Source organism: Prionailurus viverrinus, chromosome B2, assembly GCF_022837055.1.
Source record: "Prionailurus viverrinus isolate Anna chromosome B2, UM_Priviv_1.0, whole genome shotgun sequence".
Taxonomy (NCBI): Eukaryota; Metazoa; Chordata; class Mammalia; order Carnivora; family Felidae; genus Prionailurus; species Prionailurus viverrinus.
In genome coordinates, this window is record NC_062565.1 from 44840057 (window position 1) to 44862362 (window position 22306).

Genomic DNA, 22306 nt, shown 5'->3' on the forward strand with positions numbered 1-22306 from the left:
TGAAACTCATATCTGACCTTATACGTATTGTTAAGGTTGAAGGTCATTTCTAAGGCTGTTATGGGCCATAGAACTGGACGAGGAACCAAAAGTCCTAAAAGCCCTCAGTACCCCTTTACTGGCTACACAATCTCCACCTCGTTGAACATCCGTTTCCTCATCTCTGCTTTAGATCTTCCTGGACATCTCACTTCACTGGACTGGGGGCCAGATGAAATTACAAGGTGTAGACTGAAAAACACTGCCTTATGTATAAAATCATATCATTATACTTCCCAACTAATGGCTACAAAGCTGTGTGAAATAGAATTTTTTCATTTTATTTCTGAATGAGTTTCAAAGGTAAGTGACTGAACCTAAAAAAGAAAAAAAAAAAGGATAAAATCCAACTGGAAAATTTGGGAGGGAAATGCCTCTTCTCTAGGAAATTCGTGCCAATGACTTTTTGATAGGAAGCGAACGTGGGCCATCCATTTATCTCAGGTGATTTCGTGACGGTTTCTGACTGCAGTTCAGATGCCTGGGAATGCGACACGAATAATGCTATTTCATGAAAAAGGAAACTGCAGTCTGTGGCAGTGAAAAGCTGGTACAACAGACGCAGCTTCTAATAAAACCTACTTTCCTATGTTTATGAAGCAATTCCTTTGAGTCAAACCACATGGAAATAAATGGTTCCATTTAAATGAAGATAAAAAGATCAGGGATAGAGCTGCTGAAACCTTCTCATTTTATTCCAGATGCCCACATCAGAAAATTCCATCCAATATTGTGCTAATTTTTTCACTGACATTTAGTTCTAAATGTCAAGTTGCACCAAAAATTTCCCTTGATTTTATGGTTCGCAGCCTTACTCAGTTGATAAAAACTGGGTTAGCATGATGTCATTTGACGATTCTCCAGTATGGGAAAGAGCATAAATGCCTAGGAGAGGAAAGAGACAATAAGAGTTACTGCTTCTATGTCGGAATCAAGCATGAGACCAAAATGAAAATATGCCTAGCCAGGTCCTTACAACTCTGGACAGCTCCAGAAAGATGATAGGGAAAGCTACAGAATGTAGTTGGCTGATAGGCAGCCACATTTTCATTAATTCCCAAGAGACTTGCGTTCATCAGACACCTCTCATTGGAGAAGAGAAGCACCACAGCTTTCAGATACGGCTGAGAGATGAGATAAAGTAGGTGTGAGATCATCAAATGTAATTGCTAGAAGGAAACTTTGTGATCTCTTAGGTTTTTCATATTACTGACGAGGGACAAACATCCAAAAAGGTTAAGAGATTTGTAAACAACACGCAGGCTGGTTGGTGACAGTGATAACAGGACCCAAGGTTTCTGGGTGGGCCCACTGGACATTTGGGGAGGGAAGCCTTTTCAAGTTCAAACACCTGAACTTTATTTGGAATTCAAATAATTTTTCTTAGAATCTAACGTGAGTGGCCCATTTCTCTGCCCTCATAAAGATATTAACCTAATTTAACATGTAGTGAGACTTGGGCATTTAAATGTGACTTCAGCTTAACTTGTAACACAATACCTCTTCCTCACCCCTCTTGATCCACTCTTCTCCTCCAGGCATATTGCAACTCTTTGCAAGGCATACATATCAGTCTTCCTGTAGCTGAATATCATTGACTTTAGCAACAGCCAATAGATGAGGGTAAAAACAATGCATGTCACAGCTGGAGGGGACAGTGCTTTCTCACCCATAGCAAGTGGTGGCTTCTCCCTTTGCAGGAACATTTTAGAGGGGAGGGGATGCCTAATACCTGGCCCATGCCCACTGCTCAGTTGCTGACACAAGGGGAGTGACTCTCCAGTAAGGACAAAATTGGTGTTCATCTAACCACACTCCTGCACCCCATGACCCCAGTGATCAATGTCATCAATTTACATAATGTCTAAGTGAGGAAATGGTGGTAATTTGTGATGAAATTAAAAGGGACACCATGGGTCTCCATGACCCTCAAATCCCTAACAATGTTCGGTCAGCCCTGAGCACCATCCAGATGAACTTCAGACATATGACCAGCTCATATTCCTATACTTCCCACCTGAGGTTTTTAAAAGTACCCCTTCAATTTTCCTCATGTGATATATTCATATTCTTTCTTCTATTTTTTATTAACCTTTGGCTTATTGTTAACTCACCTTTGTGTTGCAGTGGGTTGAAAGGCTTTGGGAATTTGGGTTTGGCAGATACATCTGTTGAGTTCTGCTGCATAAAAGAAAAGTCATTCGGAAATTAATTCTATTCGTTTAGTGATGCTCTGCATTTCCGACATCTTAATGTCATTAGTGAACCTTTACTCCATTTACATGGTGCACTATTCTGTTTTATTAGAGTACTCCTTTCTTACGCTTTCTCCTGCTTTAATCTTTTTAAAATGCCTAAGGACTTATTTCTAAGTGAATCTTGTGTTCCTGTATATTCTCACAACTTCTGACAACAAACCAGAAAGAAGGTTTTTTTTGTTTAATTTTTTTTAATGTTTGTTTTTGAAAGAGACAGAATGCGAGTGGGTTAGGGGCAGAGAGAGAGGGAGACACAGAATCCGAAGCAGGCTCCAGGCTCCGAGCTGTCAGCACAGAGCCCGACGCGGGGCTCGAACTCACGAGCTGTGAGATCATGACCTGAGCCGAAGTTGGTCGCTCAACTGACTGAGCCACCCAGGCGCCCCCAAACCAGAAAGAAATTTTAAAGAGGGCATTATTGGGGTGCCTGGGTGGCTCAGTCGGTTAAGTGTCCAACTTCAGCTCGGGTCATGATCTCACAGCTCGTGGGTCCCCATGTTGGGCTCTGTGCTGACAGCTCAGGGCCTGGAACCTGCTTCAGATTCTGTGTCTCCCTCTCTCTCTTGGCACCTCTCCTGCTCATACTCTCTCTCTCTCAAAAATAAACATTAAAATAAATAAATAAAATAAAGAAGGCATTATCTTTTTTCATGTCTATGTTTACATTTCTTTGGTTCACACATGTATCACTAGGAAAGAAACCCCAGGGGGGAAAAACAATAGTTCTATAAAAATGGTCTCAAATAAAACTTTGCCTTATTCTCACTCATCTTAGCATTCAAATCCCTTTGTGAATAATCCTTTAGCAACTGCTGCAGAGGCTAAATAGAGTTCAAAAATTTGAAAACTGAATTATCTCACTGAAATCAAATTTTTAAAATGAAGAATATGTTCTTATGGGGAAAGGTAAATGTGTTAAGATACACTGTATCCTTTTCCACTCACCAGTTGATTTATTCATCAATTTAACATCTCCTATTGAGTACCACTGTATGCTAGACACTATGTTAGGCACCAGGAATAATTAGAAGAATAAGATCCATTTTCTATCACTGTCCATATCATGAGGAAGCTAAATCAAGATGGAAGAAAAAAGGTTCTTGTTATATGCAGTGGGCAACCCAGTGATAGCTCCTGATTTTCATGGAAATATAGAAGCTGCTACCCCACATTGAGCTCTGGAAAAAAAAATTATCATAGAGAGAGGAATGAGAAATGTCTGAAAGTTCCAAAGCAAAATAATTGATTTTCTAGATTCAGGACTTAGTAAACATATACTGAAGAAAAATTCTACGGTCATTATCATTGCTTTTAAAACTGCATCCTGCCCCATAGAGAGAGAAGAATCTTAGATTGCTTAGATTTCAACACACTCAGGGATTCTACATGGTCTGGGGTAAAGCAGGCTCTTCAGACATGTGAATATATGGGGTTAAGCTCTTGGTCAAATAAAAGGACCTGAATCGTTGGAACCATAAATAATTAAATTTCTCTGGAGGGAAATTCTGTAGAGGCCACCAGTGTCTGCCTCTTGGCGAAGAGCTGCAGAGAACATGGCTAGAGACGATGGAAGGGCCAAGAAGGGTCCCTGAGCCCTCAGCAAGGATTTGAGAGAAACTGCACCACGGGTCCACACAGTGTCATGGCGGCTTGAGGGATGGTCCTTGTGGAGAACACTGTGGGCTACTTTCATTCCTTTCAGCCAACAACCCAAATTTCACTGCCTTTTTAAGACCCCTATTTTGCCATCCATTTTCCCATCTCTTATTGGATAGCCTTTTCTCCTACTGTAAAAACGAAACAAAACAAAAAAGTATCCAGGTCTGAATTCTCTCACCCCTTGACCCAATCTGCACGCGTTGCTCTATCTGCATCAAACTGATGCTTCCTGTATCCAGGGAAGAGTCTGACCCCTCTGTCTTAAGTCGAGCTATTCCATGTGCCTTCCTAAGAATCTTCTTCCTTCAGTCATCCTTCCCAACCCCCATTTGTCTTCAGACTATCTTTGCTGGCTCATCCCTCCCAGCATATGGACTTGCTCACATCCTCGTGACTCAGCTCTACCATCACTGCTGTCCTGAGTCTGCGTCTGCTTTCCACCCTCACTCTCTTTTCTCTCACAACGAGTTTCTTGCAGGAACATTCCCACAGAGGCATCTTTTCCTCCCCTTCTCATTCCTCAACCGGGGTAATCTGTGTTCCTGTTTTACATTCAAACTTCCTCAGCATTTAAATGTGACTTCAGCTTAACTTGTAACACAATACCTCTTCCTCACCCCTCTTGATCCACTCTTCTCCTCCAGGCATATTGCAACTCTTTGCAAGGCATACATATCAGTCTTCCTGTAGCTGAATATCATTGACTTTAGCAACAGCCAATAGATGAGGGTAAAAACAATGCATGTCACAGCTGGAGGGGACAGTGCTTTCTCACCCATAGCAAGTGGTGGCTTCTCCCTTTGCAGGAACATTTTAGAGGGGAGGGGATGCCTAATACCTGGCCCATGCCCACTGCTCAGTTGCTGACACAAGGGGAGTGACTCTCCAGTAAGGACAAAATTGGTGTTCATCTAACCACACTCCTGCACCCCATGACCCCAGTGATCAATGTCATCAATTTACATAATGTCTAAGTGAGGAAATGGTGGTAATTTGTGATGAAATTAAAAGGGACACCATGGGTCTCCATGAGCCTTGGGAAATTACGAACACCCATCTTCTATTCTGCCAAATACACATTTATTTTAGAGCAAGTGAGCCACCTAACCCGAAAACAAAATCCCACTTTTGTCATCTGATTTAAAAATGACATTGGAAAAGGAGTACAAATCCACAAGATGCCTCAGTGACCACAGCTGCCTGCTGACCAGTGTCAACACTTTACATTAGAAACAGGGAGAAAAAACACTGTCAGGCATCCTTACTTTTGTTTTTGTTTTAATTTATGTTGGCGTGTTTTTCTCTCTTTGGTTTTCAAATGAGAAAAATTCTGACTTCCTGCTTGGTGGGGTGGGGGGTGTCCTGTGTTACCTTGTTAACTTCAGGTCTTTCTATAATGCAGTCACATATGCTGTAGCTCCCTCCTTTTCTGAAGAATAGTGAGTGATTTATTAGTTTCACATTTTCTGGTTGAAGAGTTTGGTTCTTCAAGACATAAACTCAAAATCACAGAAAGTCAGAACTTCTGCTTTGAGTGACCAGCCCAACAGTTAATATTAACAGTTGAAACAAAAATTAAAACCAAAAGGTACCATGTGACTTTCCTAAAATCATTCAGCCAGGGGCACCTGGGTGGTGCAGTCGGTTAAGCGTCCGACTTCAGCCAGGTCACGATCTCGCGGTCCGGGAGTTCGAGCCCCGCGTCGGTCTCTGGGCTGATGGCTCGGAGCCTGGAGCCTGTTTCCGATTCTGTGTCTCCCTCTCTCTCTGCCCCTCCCCCGCTCATGCTCTGTCTCTCTCTGTCCCAAAAATAAATAAACGTTGAAAAAAAAAATTAAAAAAAAAAATCATTCAGCCAATTGGTTACTGAGTCAGAAATACAGGGCAGGTATGCTCTCACGGCCCACAGATCCTTAACTCACAGCAATTTCCGGTACTAGGAAATGCAGAGCCAGGGAAAAATTTTAAGGTCAAAGGTTAATTTCTTCACAGTTGGGCTTTTTTTTTTTTTTACTATTATTATTTCAAAAGATTATCTTGTCCCTTATAAAAATCTCTAAACACCATGTAGGTTTACATCGACTTAAGTCAGTTGACTTCTATCAAACACAAAAATCTCTGCTTTAGAGCTCGTTCTGAAAGGCCTTCAGTGTTTTGCTGAAAAGCAAAAGACTAAATTGACTTCAAAAATACAAAATATGGGGCGCCTGGGTGGCGCAGTCGGTTAAGCGTCCGACTTCAGCCAGGTCACGATCTCACAGTCTGTGAGTTCGAGCCCCGCGTCGGGCTCTGGGCTGATGGCTCAGAGCCTGGAGCCTGTTTCCGATTCTGTGTCTCCCTCTCTCTCTGCCCCTCCGCCGTTCATGCTCTGTCTCTCTCTGTCCCAAAAATAAATAAATGTTGAAAAAAAAATTAAAAAAAAAAAAAATACAAAATATGAACACAAAGGCGTTTGTTCCTACTATATTCTCCTTAAATGGATTGCACTATCATGGCAAAGAATGAAACAGGAATCCTCTGTTGCCATACAAATGTCTCCGTTTGTAGATTTAAGAGCTACAGTTGCAAGGGACAGTTATGCCCACTTAAGAGGGAAAACTCAGAGAGGACATTTCACATATTAGAAGTTAATCAAGGACTTCACCGTTTACTTTTATGAAAGCAAAATGGTCTACAGGAGGTCCAGAAAGTCATTCAGAGAAAAGGGTCTCACTGACTCTAGATATTGGCAGACAAGTCAGACTAAAGCAAGTGATTGCTCTAAGGTAGTTGCCCACAAGAACACCCACAGGCCTCAGTGCTTGAACATCTTTGTAACTTTCCCTTGCCTTCTCATTCACTCATTTATACACTCATTCATTCATTCACTCATTCATTGTCTCACTCACTCAACTTTATGAGTATTGACGCTGTGTTAGGAACCATGCCAGATAACAGAAATATAATGGTGCCAGAAACTCAAGGGGTTATGCGAAAGTGGGCTTGCTATAAAACGGCACACAGAGAAAAGTATGAAACCGGAACTTCAGGCATTGGACTCATGGCAGCAGATGATTACCTTTGATGCTTGCTTCTGAGAGCTTAAAGGAGTCAATTTGTTGAACAGCAATTGTCGCAGCTATAAGGCAACAAAGAAATATTGAAGACAGGCACATATTCAATCATAAAAGACAAATCCAGAACAAAACTACAGATTGGAATTGTTGTTTACTAGAGGTATTTCCCGGAAGCGCTTAATAGACCTTAACCATGACTATCTGATGAAAGGATTTGTTATATTTGTTTGCTTTACCTATAAACAAATCTAAGATTCAACAAAGAACAACAGTACCAAAAGCTGTCATAATTCAGATCCTAGGCAATAGTAATTTATAGTAATTGCTAAGTTGAAATTTATCTTTGAAGTAAAGACTTTCCTGACCATGTGAATGATGCCATTAAGAGAATTATTTAGTCTCCTCAAGAACAGCAAATTGCTTCTCTGTAAACAGGGATTTTGTGTATGTGCTAAAATTGTGCTAATTATAAAATATTCTTATCTTCTTATTAAAACAAAGTCCGTATCGCTTAGCTTACTGTCTTTACGTCTCTCAACAGACTTGCTCAAAGCTTGGGCAAAATAATGAAACAAGTTGATATAAAATTTTTTCTATAATCTTTTGCTCACATTGGTTGTCCTTCATTAGAGATTTTATTTAATGTTAAAAGCTATTTAATATTTACCATATAAAACTCTAGAAATATGGGAAGAGATACTTCTTTCAGCATGTTCTAAGTAAATGCATACATTTAATCCAGGAGAAACAGAAAATTCAACCTTCCTGAAAGTACTTTCGCTCTTCAATGACTGCCAAACGGTGGATAAAAGCAGCAAAATGAAAAGTAAAAACAATTTCCCTTTTTTGTCTACAATGTTCACATTATATGTTGTGATTAGTTCTATATAGTTTTATTATCAGAGGTGAGTATTTCCACTGAGTCTTCCTGAGTCTACCTTTTATAAAATTATAGAATTTGATTACAAAAGTACCCAGGGTCTCAGCTCTATTGTGAATAAGAGCCCAGAAATCTTATTGGGTTGGATGCCTGGATTAGAAGAAGAAAGAGATAAAGAGAGAAATGAACACACATACCTTACTATCCCAGAGCATTCCAAAACATAAGATGAAAAAACCCTAAAAAAAAAAAAAAAAAAAAAAAAAAAAAAAAAAAAGAATAGATCACGTGCATGGTCTTATCTTTTCCAGAAAAATGAAGCACTGATACGTAATACTATTCTATCACCCAATATGGAAGTTGTTTTCTTGTCTGTCTTCCTACTAGACAGTGGGCTCCTTGAAGGCAAGGACACTGGGTTACTCCCCAATGCCTGGCATAACACAAGCCCTCAAAAATGTTTGTGTCGAATGTATAAAGAAGTGAGTGAATAAAGTTTTAAATGCGTGCCGAGATTTCTTTTCCCCCTTGTGTCATCCTAAACCCAATACAAATCACTTCCATTTGCCTCTATATCTTAGTCTTTCTTTAGAATAGGCATTAAATAAACATTGACTAAACATTTATGACGGCAGTGGGCATTGAGGTCCAACCCTAAGATCAAACGGAGGACCTTTATCTGCACCCTTTCCATCAAGTCCACCCTTGGGGAACCCCTGGAAGAGGCTTTCTTGTACCTTGGAATCCTCTTCCCTGTCAGAGCACCCTCAACTGGTGCCTGTTCACACAGCATATCACCATGGGTCTGCCCTCAACGGAAGCTCCCTAAGCCCGTCACCATTAGGTCCGTGCTTTCGAGGTTTGCCATCTGTCCCACCACTGAAAACATTCACCAATATGCTAACATAGGTGGAAAACCACTTGCTTTTAGAAGACGTATTAGCATCTGCTAGGTGCCAGGCACTGTGCTAAGAGCTAACTTATGCCATTTAATCTTCACATCTACTTTATGATACAGGTAATGATATTATCCATTTAACAGATGAAAAAATTGAAAGAGAGATTAAATAATTTTTTTTTAGTGGTCACAGCTGATAATGTGACATATTTGAGCTGAGACCTATTTAAGTACAGAGCTCAAATGTTTAACCACCACCTTCCCGAATCATTGTCCAGAGGGGACCAGCAAATTTTTGTCAAACCAGGATTAAAGGCTCTCTTCCAGACTCATCAAATCCTAAAGATTACTTTGTCTACCTACTCTCTGACCACTTTCTGGTTGTGGAATGTAAAACCCATGCTTTGCAGCAGGGGTAGGCCAACTTTTTCTGGAAAGAGCCAGAGGACATGTTTTAGGCTTTGCAGGTCATACTATCGCAACTGCTCAGCTTTGCCAGTGTAAAGAAAGCAGCCGCAGACCGTATCTAAACAAACTGGTGTGGCTGTCTTCCAATGAAACTTTATTTACAAAAACAGAGCTGGCTACAGTTTGCCAGCTCCTGCTCTGTCATGCTCTAGAGACTTCCTTTGCACCATGTAGAGTCAACAATCACTCTTGATTTCTTTCCCTTTCCCTGTGTGCTTTTGCAGAGAGGTCTGCCCAAGAGAAAGGGGACTGAGTCAGCAGCAAGAGGGATTAACGTTAGCTATATGAACTCAAACAGATTTCAAATCTTGGGATGGAGGAGTGCCTGGGGTGACTTCAGTCGGTTGTGTCTGACTTCGGCTCGGGTTGTGATCTCATGGTTCACGAGTTCGAGCCCCGCATCGGGCTCTGTGCTGACGGCTCAGAGCCTGGAAGCTGCTTCAGATTCTGTGTCTCCCTCTCTCTCTGCTCCTCTGCCACTCACGCTCTGTCTCTCTCTCAAAAATTAAAATCCTGGGATGGATTACTGAAGAAGTCTAATATTCTGCTTCAGTATAAGAATAACTCTTGGAAAATATGGATCCTTTTGTTTGTTTGTTTTCTATTCACTGTTCCCAGGCAGTGTTGGTTTACAGACCTGGTGGGGCTGGGAGAGGAGATAGCCTCCAGAGTGGTATTACCAACCTCAGTTCTCTATAATTATTCCCATCACCTGATGATATAAGAAGTTATTCTTATTGTTCTTACCTGGAATGCATTGAGTAATGCAAAAATAACATGCCAAGCCAGATTCCGGCTGTCCACTATTGTTCCTATGCCAAAGCCCCAGGTGAGCCCCAGCAGAGGGGTCAGGATGAGGAGGCTCTTCCCCATGCGGACAATAGTGGCCTTGTTGTCCTGACTCGGCCTTTCTCCAACAGTGGGCCTCCAGAGCTTTGTGAGAACTAATAGCACCACAACCAAATTCACAGCCACAATAGTCAGTGCAGGAACAGCAAAGGCCAAGAGGGGTTTGCTCTTATCAGACCAATTAAGCCAACACACGTCTTTCCTTTCGTAGCCATTGCCAGGTTGCGTGACGGCAATGGTGATGACAGATATGATGAGAGGGCACCCGTAGCCCAGGCAGAACCCGAAAGCCATCATCAAATGCAGACCCGTGTGATGGAACACAAAGAGGATCCGATAAGCTAGCAGGATGCCAAGCATGAGCATCCAAAAGAACAAGGAGAGGTAGAAAAAGTGCATAAAAAACACTGCAGCTATGCAGACTCCAGAAAAGCTTACTGGGGAGTCTGCAGTGGCAGCAACGATAAACCAAACATCAGCAATCAGGAGGCACAAGGCTATGTTCACCATGCAAATATGGCGCGTGTAGGAAGTTTGGTTTTTCTTGACCTGCTTCCAAAATAGAGCTTCAATGATTAGGCATAAGGTGAGACTTCCGATGGAGATGCCCAGTCCCACAAAAGTGATCCATTTTACAAAGGGGATGATGGCAGGGGGGACAAAGGGTGACATCAGTATGGAGAAGGAGGTCAGGTGAGTACATTGGCACGTCACCGTGTCTGGAGTTTCATTCACTAGGTGGCAGCCCGCATTGTTCCATTGCAAATGCCTGAAATCCCAAAACACACAGTGAGGCTGGCTCAGATTTGACTCTGTCTTGGGAAAAACCAGGAAAATTTCATTTATGGAATAGTTTTGGATAACCGTGGATATCACTGGCCCATTGACCTGAGCATTTCCATTTTTGGCAATGGATAGAATATTCCCCAGGGTCAACGAGGCCATGCTGATAATAGTTTCTGGAAAGGACCCCTGGAATTGGTCTGACCCAATTAACACATGGCCTCTGATGGGAATAGAAGTATTTGGGGGCGATATTTTAGCCTCATAGCTGTAACCCATCTCACGTTGGCTTTGGGACCCTGGAATCCCTCTCCAGTGAATGAATTCCCTAGAGAAACTCAGGGGCAGAGCTGTCGAAGGTACGAGGCTGCTGATATTTTCCAGTGTCTCCAGTAATCGTGAGCTGGCATGCTGTTCTTCCTGCAGTAACACCGTCCAGTTGGTTACTGATGCTGAATTAAGGATGTGGTCAGCAATACTGATGACATCCTGAAATACAAGAATGAAAGTGGGTTTGCATTTTGAATAAGCAGTTCAGAGGACTAAGAGCAGAGAGTCATTAGAATATCAGGTATACTACAATTGCAGGGGCGCCTGGGTGGCTCAGTCGGTTGAGCATCCAACTTCAGCTCAGGTCATGATCTCATGGTTTGTGAGTTCGAGCCCTGCCTCGGGCTCTGTGTTGTCAGCTCAAAGCCCGGAGCCTGCTTCGGATTCTGTGTCACCTTCTCTCTCTGCCCCTCCCCCACTCGTGCTCTGCCTCTTTCTGTCTCTCAAAAATAAATAATGCAAAAAAAAAAAAATTTTTTTTTTTTTCAAAAAGTATAGTACAAATGCCCAGAGAGTTGACTTGGTTGAGGACCACATTCAAATTCATCAGCAATAATCAGCTTAGTTGCTCTGCACGGTGGAAGCTTTGGGTTAAGAAACTTGGGTCAGCAGAATCATATAAGTCTCAGAGTGATCTCCCCAGGGCATTCATATGCACACTGGGGATCCAGCATGGCTGACAAAGAATCCTGTGATGTGGGTTGCAGCAGGGCCCATTTCTGTCCTCAGAGATGACCAACATGGCTGCCTTATTAATAGTTCAGCTGAGGCTCAAGGAGTAAGATGTTATTTTGAACTGCTCTCCAACATTATGTTTCTTTTGCTAACATCAGAAGTTCTAAATTCATGTCATGGATGTTCAAGTTTTAATCCATGTGTGTTTATGACCATTTAATAGAAGAGAATATAAAGTAAAAATCCGTAAAAACTGGACAAGCAACCAGGAAGCATGGAATTATTGTGGGTTTTAAGTGTCAGTCTTAGTTTAAGAGATTCCTTTTCCTAACAAGCCCTTGAAAGGTGGACCGTGTCTCTGGCTTATGGCTCAGGTTCCCAGGCATTGTCAACGCCCCAGGCGTTGTCACTCTGAGTCTCACCCTAAATGGGCCCTCTGTGGCTTCTGGCCCTGAGTCCCATAGCATGCTTCTTGTACTGCCCCTTGGAACCTCTGCCTTCTTTTGGTTTCTGTTTGCCTGCTCTGTGCTCTTCAGTTTATTTTTAAATTTTTTATGTCATTTTGTTTTAGCTGGCTTCTAGTAAACAGCACAAAGCCAGGCTTTAAAAAAATTTTTTTTGAGCATCTTTCCTTTGATTCAGGGAGTTTAACCTATTTATATTTAATGCCATCTCTGACATATCCATTCTATAATCCAGTTGTGTAAAATATTATGTACTTTAACATACACAATGCATGTATCCAAAATGGTTGGAAGAACATTCAGTTAAGAAATATTTATTGAGTACCTTCTATGTGCTACTTGTCATTTTGTCTTTTTCTAGGCACTGAGGTGATACCTAAAATGTAAGCAATGGCTATTCTAGGGTGACCAGATTACATATCTTTATTCTTATTTTTGGCCTATTTGCATTTCTTAGTAAGCAAGTTTTACTTGCATAAATTTTAAGCTAATTTTTATTTGTTTGGTTTTTTTTTTTTGACAGAGAGAGCATGTGCACGCTCGAAGGGGAGGGGCAGAAGGAGAGGAAGAGAGAGAGAACCTAAGCAGGTTCCCCTGCCCAGCCTAGTGCTTGATATGGGGCTCGATCTCACAACCATGAGATCATGACCTGAGCCAAATCAAGGGTCAGACACTTAACCGACTGAGCCTCCCAGGTGCCCCTAAACTAATTTTTAAATATCCAAACTAGGGGCGTCTGGGTGGCTTAGTCGGTTAGGCGTCCGACTTCAGCTCAGGTCACGATCTCGTGGTCTGTGAGTTCGAGGCCGCGTCTCTGGGCTGATGGCTCAGAGCCTGGAGCCTGCTTCCGATTCTGTGTCTCCCTCTCTCTCTGCCCCTCCCCCATTCACGCTCTGTCTCTCTCTATCTCAAAAATAAATAAACGAGAGGCGCCTGGGTGGCTCAGTCAGTTAAGCGTCTGACTTCGGCTCAGGTCATGATCTTACGGTCCTTGAGTTCTAGCCCCGCGTCGGGCTCTGTGCTGACAGCTCAGAGCCTGGAGCCTGCTTCCGATTCTGTGTCTCCCTCTCTCTCTGCTCCTCCCCGTTCATGCTCTGTCTCTCTCTGTCTCAAAAATAAATAAATGTTAAAAAAAATTAAAAATAAATAAATAAACGTTAAAAAAAAATTTTAAATATCCAAACTAAACCTTGAATTCCCCAGTCAAAATGAGGGAGTTCTTAAAATATATACTACTAAAATTAGAGCTTTTAGCCACAGGAAAGATAACTCCAAAGACAGGGGAAAGTTGGCACCTGTGCCACACAGTGGAGAGGCTCATTCCTTCCTCTAAGCCTGCCTAGAGGCAGCCCCTCTTTGAACTCACATAATCAATCCCGTGACTTCATTGTACACTGTGGAGGAAGCAGTAAAGCTCATACAAAGACTGTTACATGACTCTTCAGTCTTTTTTTCCCAAAGGTTATTTTGAGAGAGAGAGAGAGAGAGAACACGAGTGGGGAAAGGGCAGAGAGAGAGGAGAGAGGAAATATCAAGCAGGCTCCACACCGTCAGCACAGAGCCTGATGTGGGGCCTGAGAGATTGTGACCTGAGCCAGAATCAAGAATCCACGCTTAACTGACTGAGTTACCCAGACGCCCCTCTTTGGTCTTTTTCAATGGTGGGTCTTCAACTCGGGCTTTTATCATTCTTCCTAAGAGACGGAGCACACCTAAGGTGAATTCTTAGGATGCCTAGGTGACTCCGTCAGTTAAATGCCCCATTCTTGGTTTAGGCTCAGGTCATGATCTCACAGTTAAGGAGACCATGCCCCACATCAGGGATTCTTTCTTTCCCTCTCTCTCTCTCTCTTTCCCCCTCCCTCAGGTTAAATAAATAAACTTAAAAAAAAAAATACAGTGAGTTCTTCTAGCACAGGCAGACCATACCTCCATGGTTGAATTGGACACCTTGAAATGACTTGACAGTGACAGAGACAAGATGTTGTCCAGAATGGACACCACTGAAGCCAGATTGCCAGCTGTAGTTGATGGGTTTTGCCGAATGACGACTGAAAGATTTCGCACCAAGGATGACACAGCTGCCTCAGTGGCATTGCCTGCGATCACACTGAAATTCTAGGAATAAAAATGGTTAGGTTCTAGAGAACAACAAAATGCTTGTGTTTCATATACATTTTTACCCTGATTATACAGAAACTGATATTCAGTGAGATTTGGTGACTTTCCAAACTACACAGCGGGAAGTGGAAAGGTAGGCTCTGCTGGCACTAAGTCCTATGTTATATCCACCATACGATGCCAAGAAATCCTTGTGGGATGAGAAGACAAAAGGACATATGTGGAGATAGGACTACACTTTGTCATTGGATTAGGAGTTTTGCTTCTTCCTTCAGGCTCCCCTCTGCCTTCGCTACACTGAGCTAGCTTGAAAGGCAGCCAAGAAGGGATATTCCTTTCCGTTCAAAGTCAACCCAGGAATCAGATCCCATCTGTTTTCCTTTTTGCTCTCCTCAACTGACAGTGCTGTTCTCTACTCAAAGCACCTGGGATCTGCCTGCCCTCACACTTGGAGGGGACTAGTCCCAGCTATGGTCCCTGTCTGGAACCGATGTAGAGAAGGCAAGAACAAGGATAGACTCCAGAAGCCATCTGGTCCAATCTCCCTCCCCAGTTTGCAGATGAGAAAACTCAGAAAGGAAGCAGTAAACTTTCTATAGTCTTCTGAGAAAGATCATTCTGAGTTTCATCTACAATAACAGGGTCTCTGGCTGGGAGATAAGTTCTGCTCAATAGTGCAAAATAGTGTCTGTGAACTGATCTCAGAGTCCCTTCTTTCTTTTCCTTGAGTTCTAATCCCTCGCCATTTGCTTCCATCTTTCTATCTACCTTGCCTTAAGGACCTGAAGCTTTCTAAGGAAACATCACGTGGAGGTCATAGTCCAGGACTGGATATCAAGCGATCATGTTTCTAGTTCAGTGCTATTGCTACCAGAGGGATCATTAGCCTCTTAGTCTTCCAATTCCTGATCTACAAAAATGGGTTGAAAAGCCAGATGGTCCTTGAGATCCATTGCAGCTCTGTCATTGCATATGGTTCACCCCTGGCTGACCCACTCCCTGCCCAGGTTTCTGATGTGTGATCCTCTCACTTGTGCTGAGTTTACAGCTTCTGACTCACACCTTCACTTAGATCTTTGCTTCCCCGGTTTTCTGGACTTCTAAGGCCAGCTTAGTTGCTGTTTTACTATCTTAGAACTCTTCAGCATTGACTCATTCCTCTGCAGCACCCTCCCCGCTAGAAACATCAACTCTGACTTGTTCTGACTCTCTCGGCTTCCACCTGGACTCTGCTACCCATGCCCACACTCCCCGGGGTTGCCAGGATCTGATAACACCCTCGACCTCTGTGCACTAACCACTGAGACAAATTGATATATTATCTACCGCCTAGCCCACGCTCACTGGGGGATGCCCACCGTGAAATTCAAAACACGAGACAGACACGCTTCACCTTCTTCAGTTCGTCCAGCTGAGAGTGTACACATGTCTCCCTGAGGACCTGCCACCCAGAGGGCTGGCACCTGGCTGTAATGTTTCCAGTGTAGCCGCTGCTACAGGGAAGAGTGTACTCGTCATTCCCGGACCCAAATCCAAAGACAATGCTGTTACACTGGGCTGGGAAAAAAATGGAAACAAAGAGGAAAAGTGTCTAAATATTCCGGCATGCCGTATAAACCATACGGCAGTGCTTAGAAGTCATGTTTTCAGAGACAAAACCCAGGCAAAATTCAGGAGTAGAAATCTGTCCTTGATGCCCAGCTTCAGCCTTGTCAGTACCCTTTTGTCCTTTCTGGCGCCTTCCCCAAGGCTGGCTGGTGTCTGATCTGTGCCAGCACTCTTGCTTTTGATGGGCTATCAGCTAGTAAGCCGCAGGTGGAAATAAGACAGGGTGCAATCACTCTCAGGAAAGAGTTTCACTCTGCAAGGAAGTGTCAGAAAGTCAGAAACTCTTCCAGGAGCAAGGGAACAAAGTAGTAATGATACGGTTAAAAGAGGAGCAGTTGCCGTGGCAGGGTGGCACGTGTGTTCCTTTGAAAGCTTCTCACATTGTGACCAGTCACGAGTTTGAGTCGTTTCCACCACAGCCTGCTGAAAAGCCCATCTTCCACAGTGTCTGCCCTGGGAACTGGAGACCAGATCGCACGGAAATAGTCCACTGAAACTGAGTTTCATCATGGTGAGGGGGGAAAGGCTGACTGTGTCTATGGAAAGTCAGTCTTAGAACAATCTTGTATCAGAAACATTTCCAGTCTACTCCCCGAAGACACAAGTAAGCGACTAATTAAAGGACTCCTGCAACCTGAGCCAGGGAAGGGAATTGGGTAGTACCTTTTCCAAATACTCTGAAAGAGCCATCTTCTAGTGGGAACAGCTTGCGAAGGCCTGCCTTCACCTTCTCAGCCACCTGTTCGATGGCTGACAGCAGCTCAGATGTGCTGCTGGAACCCACAACTTCAAACCCAGCAATGATGCTTCCATCCCTATAATGACTATGTGGAAAGAAAAATGAGATTCATTCAGTCACGCGGGGCCTGCTGTGTGTATGCACGGCATTGGGTCCACAGGAACACATCAAACAGATTTGGTCCCTGCCTTCATGAAGCTTACATTCTAGTGGAGAAGACAAGGCAAATAGGGAACAAGTGACCAGCATACATAAACAATTATATATAATTTATATAACATAAAAATATACATATATATATATAATATATACATTTAGTTAAGTGTTATAAGAGACAGGTGCAATGATAAGAATAGCAGGTGGAGGGGCACCTGGGTGCTCAGCTGATTGAGGGTCTGACTCTTGATTTCAGCTCAGGTCATGATCCCCGGGTCATGGGATCAAGCCCTGAAGCTGGCTTCGTGCTGAGTAGGGAGCCTGCTTGAGATGCTCTCTCTCCCTCTGCCCCTCTCCCCTGCTCGTGTGTTCTCTCTCTTTCCAGAATAAAATAAAATAAAATAAAATAAAATAAAATAAAATTGTTTTAAAAAATAAGAATAGCAGGTAGAGATGAGGCTCACTTTAAATAAGGCTGGATAGAAAAGGTTTTTCTGTGCAGAGAGTCTCTGAAGCTGAGGCCCAAATGATGAGAAGAAAAGCTAGTATTGCAAAGAATATCAATGTAGGGTGTCAGCAGGTGTGAAGTCCCGCATGCAGGAAAATGTCTATGAGTGGGACACATTGAAAGACTAGCTTCCAGGGGTGCCTGGGTGGCTCAGTCAGTTAAGCATCTGACTTCGGCTCAGGTCATGATCTCACTGGTTCCAGGGTCGAGCCCTGCATCAGACTTTGTGCTGACAGCTCAGAGCCTGGAGCCTGTTTCAGATTCTGTGTCTACCTCTCTCTCTGCTCTTCCCCCGCTTGCTCTCTCTCTCTCTCTCTCTCTCTCAAAAATAAATAAACATTAAAAATAATAAAAAGAAAAATAAAGTCTAGCTGCCAGGTCAAGAACCGAAGTTGCTTCTCAATGTGCAAATTCTTCAACGTAAGCGTCAATTATCCAGGGAGAATACATTGGGTTCAACAATATCAGTATAAGTTAGAAGACAAAAATTAATTAATTACCTAGTTAACTAATTCTAGCATAACTAAGTTTTCAATGAGCAGGAGAGAAATGGTAGAAGATGATATTAGATAAGCAGCCAAGAGCCAGATCGAATAGGGCCTTAGAGTTTGAATTTTATTTTTTATTAAAAGGTTTTATTCTTTAGTAAAGGTCAGTGGTATGCTCAGGTTTATTGCTGAAGAGCATCACTCTGGCTGCTGCATAGAATGGACTGAAGAGAGGGAAGCGGGGAAACAGGAGGACCCATTAGGAAAGAGGTGATGGTGGCTTGAACTTGGGTGCAGTGTATGTGGAGAGAAATGGCCAGGTTGTACTTGAAGACTGAGCCACTGGAATTGCTAAGGACACTGGGAATGGAGAAAAGAACCGGTCAAGAATGACTCCAAGGGATAGAAAAAACAAATTGAGGTGTATTCATACAATGGAATAGCACTTGGCAATAAAAAGGAGGCAGCCCCTGACACTCAGAAAAACAAGAATGACCCTCAAAGACATTATGCTGAGGGAAAGAAGTCAGACATACAAAACAATTACACATTGGGTGATTCCATTTGTATGAAGTTCTAGAATAGACTAAACTAGCCTATGATGATAGAAAAATGAGCAGTGGTTATTTCTAGTGGCAGGTAGGGCATCGAATTGGCTAGAAAGAGGCACAAGGGAACTTTCGGGGTGATGAAAATGTTCTGTCTTATTAAAAGGTGGCTGATGCAAGCATTTGTCAAAGCTTATTAAACCGCACACATGAGGTTTGAGCATATCACTGTACATAATTACATCTCAGTAAAGAATGATCACAAAGGATGACTCCAAGTTTGGGTCTCTGCAACTAGAAGACTAGCACCGCTGTAACTGAGATGGGCATGATAGCAGGAGAAGTAGGTTAAAGGTTCTGAGAAGAAAAGTTGGAGGACCCCTGTTTTGGACACATCATATGTGACGTGCCTGCTAGAACATCAAGTGGAGATGCTCACAGGCAGTTGGATATTTGGGTTTGGACTTTATGAGAGGAGCCAAGCTCAGGTAATAAATTTAGAAGCCATCAGCATACACATGGTGTTCGAAGTCATGAAAACAAGTGAGATCACATATATTAAGTTAATCCTGCAATAATTCCATGAGGTACACATTGTATTAGCCCCATTATGTAGATGAGGGAGCTGGAATCCTAAAGAGAACTTGGGTCAAGCAATTATTAGTTATTAACTGATACTCCAAATATCAAATTCTTAATCACTACACCGAACTACCACTCACAATGTATGAATAAATCCAAATATTCTTTTAGGTAGTGGGAATCAATGTCTTTGCATAAATATGGTGCTTCTATCAAGAAAACATTGTTTACAAAATATTTTCCTCCCTATTATTTCATTTGATTTAATGAAGCTAAATCAGATTCCGCATGTATTAACAGTCCTGTTTAACAGAGAAGTAAATTGAGACACTAAGAAATTAAGATTTACTTTAAATCATATACATAAAGAGTGAAACCTAAATAATACTATTTTATAGACTTATGCCTACTTTAGCTTTGATTTTTTCTACAAATTATTGGAGACAGCTTGTAAGACATTTGGAATGGAATATACATGGGAAATATAAATGGAGGGGCACCTGGGTGGTTCAGTCAGGTAAGCGTCCAGTTTCAGCTCAGGTCATGATCTCACAGTTCATGAGTTCAAGCCTCACATTGGGCTCTGTGGTGACAGCTCAGAGGTTGGAGCCTGCCTACGTATTCTGTGTCTCCCTCTCTCTCTCTACCCCTTCCTGACTCACACTCTGTCTCTCCGTCTCTCAAAAATAAACATTGAAAACAATTTTTTTTTGAAGAAATATAAATGGAAAGCCAGGACCAAGGTAAAGAAAAATATGAATACTGAAGACAAAAATTACTGATTAAGTTTCAAGTTTGTCTATGCATTCAGTGACTGCAAAGTCAGAAGGAAAATATGATTCATTGTATAGACTTTAGTATAAGAAAAAAGAGGTGGGGCACCTGGGTGGCTCATTTAGTTAAGCGTCCAACTTCAGCTCAGGTCGTGATCTCGCAGTTTGTGAGTTCGAGCCCCACATCAGGCTCTGTGCTGACAGCTCAGAGCCTGGAGCCTGCTTCAGATTCTGTGTCTCCCTATTCCTCTGCCCCTCTCCCACTCCCACTCTGTCTCTCTCTCCTTCAGAAATAAATAAACATTAAAAAAAGAAAGAAAGAAAAAAGAAGCAGTGTCCTTCCTAGTGTTGAATTTTAAAGAAAATTATCCACGTGAGCCTGTATATAAGAACATGGGATATCTGGAAGGATAAGATCCAGGACAGTATATTGATAACAAATGCTGTTGAAAATTTCCTATAGCTATTCTTTAAGTTAACTATGAAAAAAATATATATATATGTATATATATATATATATGAAGTCAAGTTCTCTGACCTCTAAGCCACTTCCTCTATCCAGCAGATTATAAATAGTTAGTAATCAATGTACACATGGCTAATTAACCATATCACTTTTGGAATGAAAGCATAAACAAAAAGATAATTTACTAAATATCTCTTTATTTGCTGTAGACAATGCCTACTGGGTTATGAGTTATGGTGCATACATGATATCTGCAGAAAAATATAATGGTTCGCCATAGGCTGCCCCCACGGCTCCCAGTTATACAGCTTTGTACCATATCTCCCTGTGCTTAGGACAGAGAAAAACCATCCCTCTGCAACCCATAACCCTCATCTCCACCCCTCATCCTGTTCCATACGTGCACACCACGATCTCCTGCTTCATCCCAAGTTCTCCCACTGTGGGTTTGCAGTTCCAGTCTCTAATCTATAGCTTGGAGAAGGCCATTCAATATTTAAGTTTCCTCTTCTGACATTTAAAAGCATTACAGAATCGCTTCTCGGCCTTTTGGCTAAGCATTACAGACTTTTGTCTAGTTTTAGTAAGAATACTAGAAAGACCAGTTCTGCCCTATTTTCTGTCAAGGTCATTTGGGAACCTAGCACTAGGAATTCTGCAGGATGGGTGCACAATTCTGAGGATGCCCTTCTAAGGCCATTGTGTTACTTACCGAAATTGGGTGACATGAACCGACTCAAAATCTTGAATTCTTTTGAATGCTTCTTTAAGCTTACAAACAGAAAAAAGGGTGACATGTTGATCTTTGCCCCCATTCGAGGAAGACATTTAAGCAAAAAACTGATGGAGATAATAAATAAACCAACAGAACCACTGAGCAAAGAGATACCACAAGAGGTAGTTGCTATTATACAAATATAGTTCAAATGGCACTTGAGAATTTACACACACACACACACACACAGATGGAAGAACCAATTTGTTATAAGGGGGGATTGGGTGCCAGATAACACAAATTTACCCCCGAAATTGTATGTTTTCTCCCTCATAAAAATATGACATAAATTTCCATATGCATTGAAACTGAATCTGTTGGAAAGTATTTGTGTATGTCTTCAGTGAAAATCACATCTGAACCATCATCCGAGGCAGACGGGCACTAACTGAATTTTTGGATGACTTCATTATATAGTCCAGAATTTTTCTCAATAATTCTATTCAGCCTCTAACAAGAGAAGCTTCTTTCCGGAACAAATCCCAGATGCTGACAATTGAGCCTAGATCATGAAAATTTTCTTTTGACAAATAAAAAAACAGAAAACAATCAAGAAGACTCGGTAGGATATGACTCACATAAATGAGCAAAAGTGAACACAAGAGAAATGGAACGAAGTCAGTTACTAAAACTCTCCCAGAAAGAGAATGTTCAATGTACGTCAGTTGTGAGCTATGTGATTAACTGTTCTGTAATAACTCATTGAATGTGAATGATTAAGAATATGCATTAAATAAACACGCGGAATTGAAAACACTTGAACTTATGTTTAGCCAACAATTTCTTATGTAATAAGCAGAAAGTGCTTACTTGAATTTCAATTCCAGTTGTATACTTGGAATATGAAGGAGAAGATGAATTCAAAAGGTCTTTGGTAAACCGTTCATTGATTTTGAAAGTGCCCCAAACCTCTACGGGAAATAAAAAGAGGTTGAGAGATATAAAAATTATTCGCTTGAATTTATGACAGCATAAAATTACAGAAGTACATTTGGAGCCCATCTATTTAACAACAGTATTTCAATTTCTTTTTGTAATGAATGTTCACCTAAAATAATATAGGAAGTGTACATAAAACTAGATTTTCAACCGTGAATTTGTAACGTAACAGGAAAGTGCTGGTGATCAAGACAACTTTATAAGTAGGTAAACGTGTGGCCACCATGTGTGGTTTAAAAAAAAA

At 41.9% G+C, this 22306-nt stretch overlaps 1 protein-coding gene across 7 annotated transcripts in view; it reads right to left on the reverse strand.

The window, feature by feature from the left end:
- Nucleotides 1-707: 707 nt before the first annotated feature.
- Nucleotides 708-22306, reverse strand: part of ADGRF1 (adhesion G protein-coupled receptor F1) — a 41703-nt gene continuing 20104 nt past the window's right edge. For 5 of the 7 annotated variants that reach the window (XM_047859572.1, XM_047859571.1, XM_047859570.1 and 2 more), the window contains 10 exons: nt 21934-22034; nt 21061-21119; nt 16752-16912; nt 15874-16037; nt 14289-14477; nt 10006-11379; nt 8090-8131; nt 7015-7074; nt 2154-2220; nt 708-924 (listed from right to left, as the gene is read on the reverse strand). In XM_047859572.1, coding sequence (XP_047715528.1) covers nt 851-924; nt 2154-2220; nt 7015-7074; nt 8090-8131; nt 10006-11379; nt 14289-14477; nt 15874-16037; nt 16752-16912; nt 21061-21119; nt 21934-22034 — 2291 coding nt within the window. In that variant the 3' untranslated portion in view covers nt 708-850. Of the gene's footprint in view, nt 925-2153; nt 2221-7014; nt 7075-8089; nt 8132-10005; nt 11380-14288; nt 14478-15873; nt 16038-16751; nt 16913-21060; nt 21120-21933; nt 22035-22306 lie in introns of those variants that run through there. The other 2 variants (XM_047859575.1, XM_047859577.1) reach the window with 2 other exon arrangements.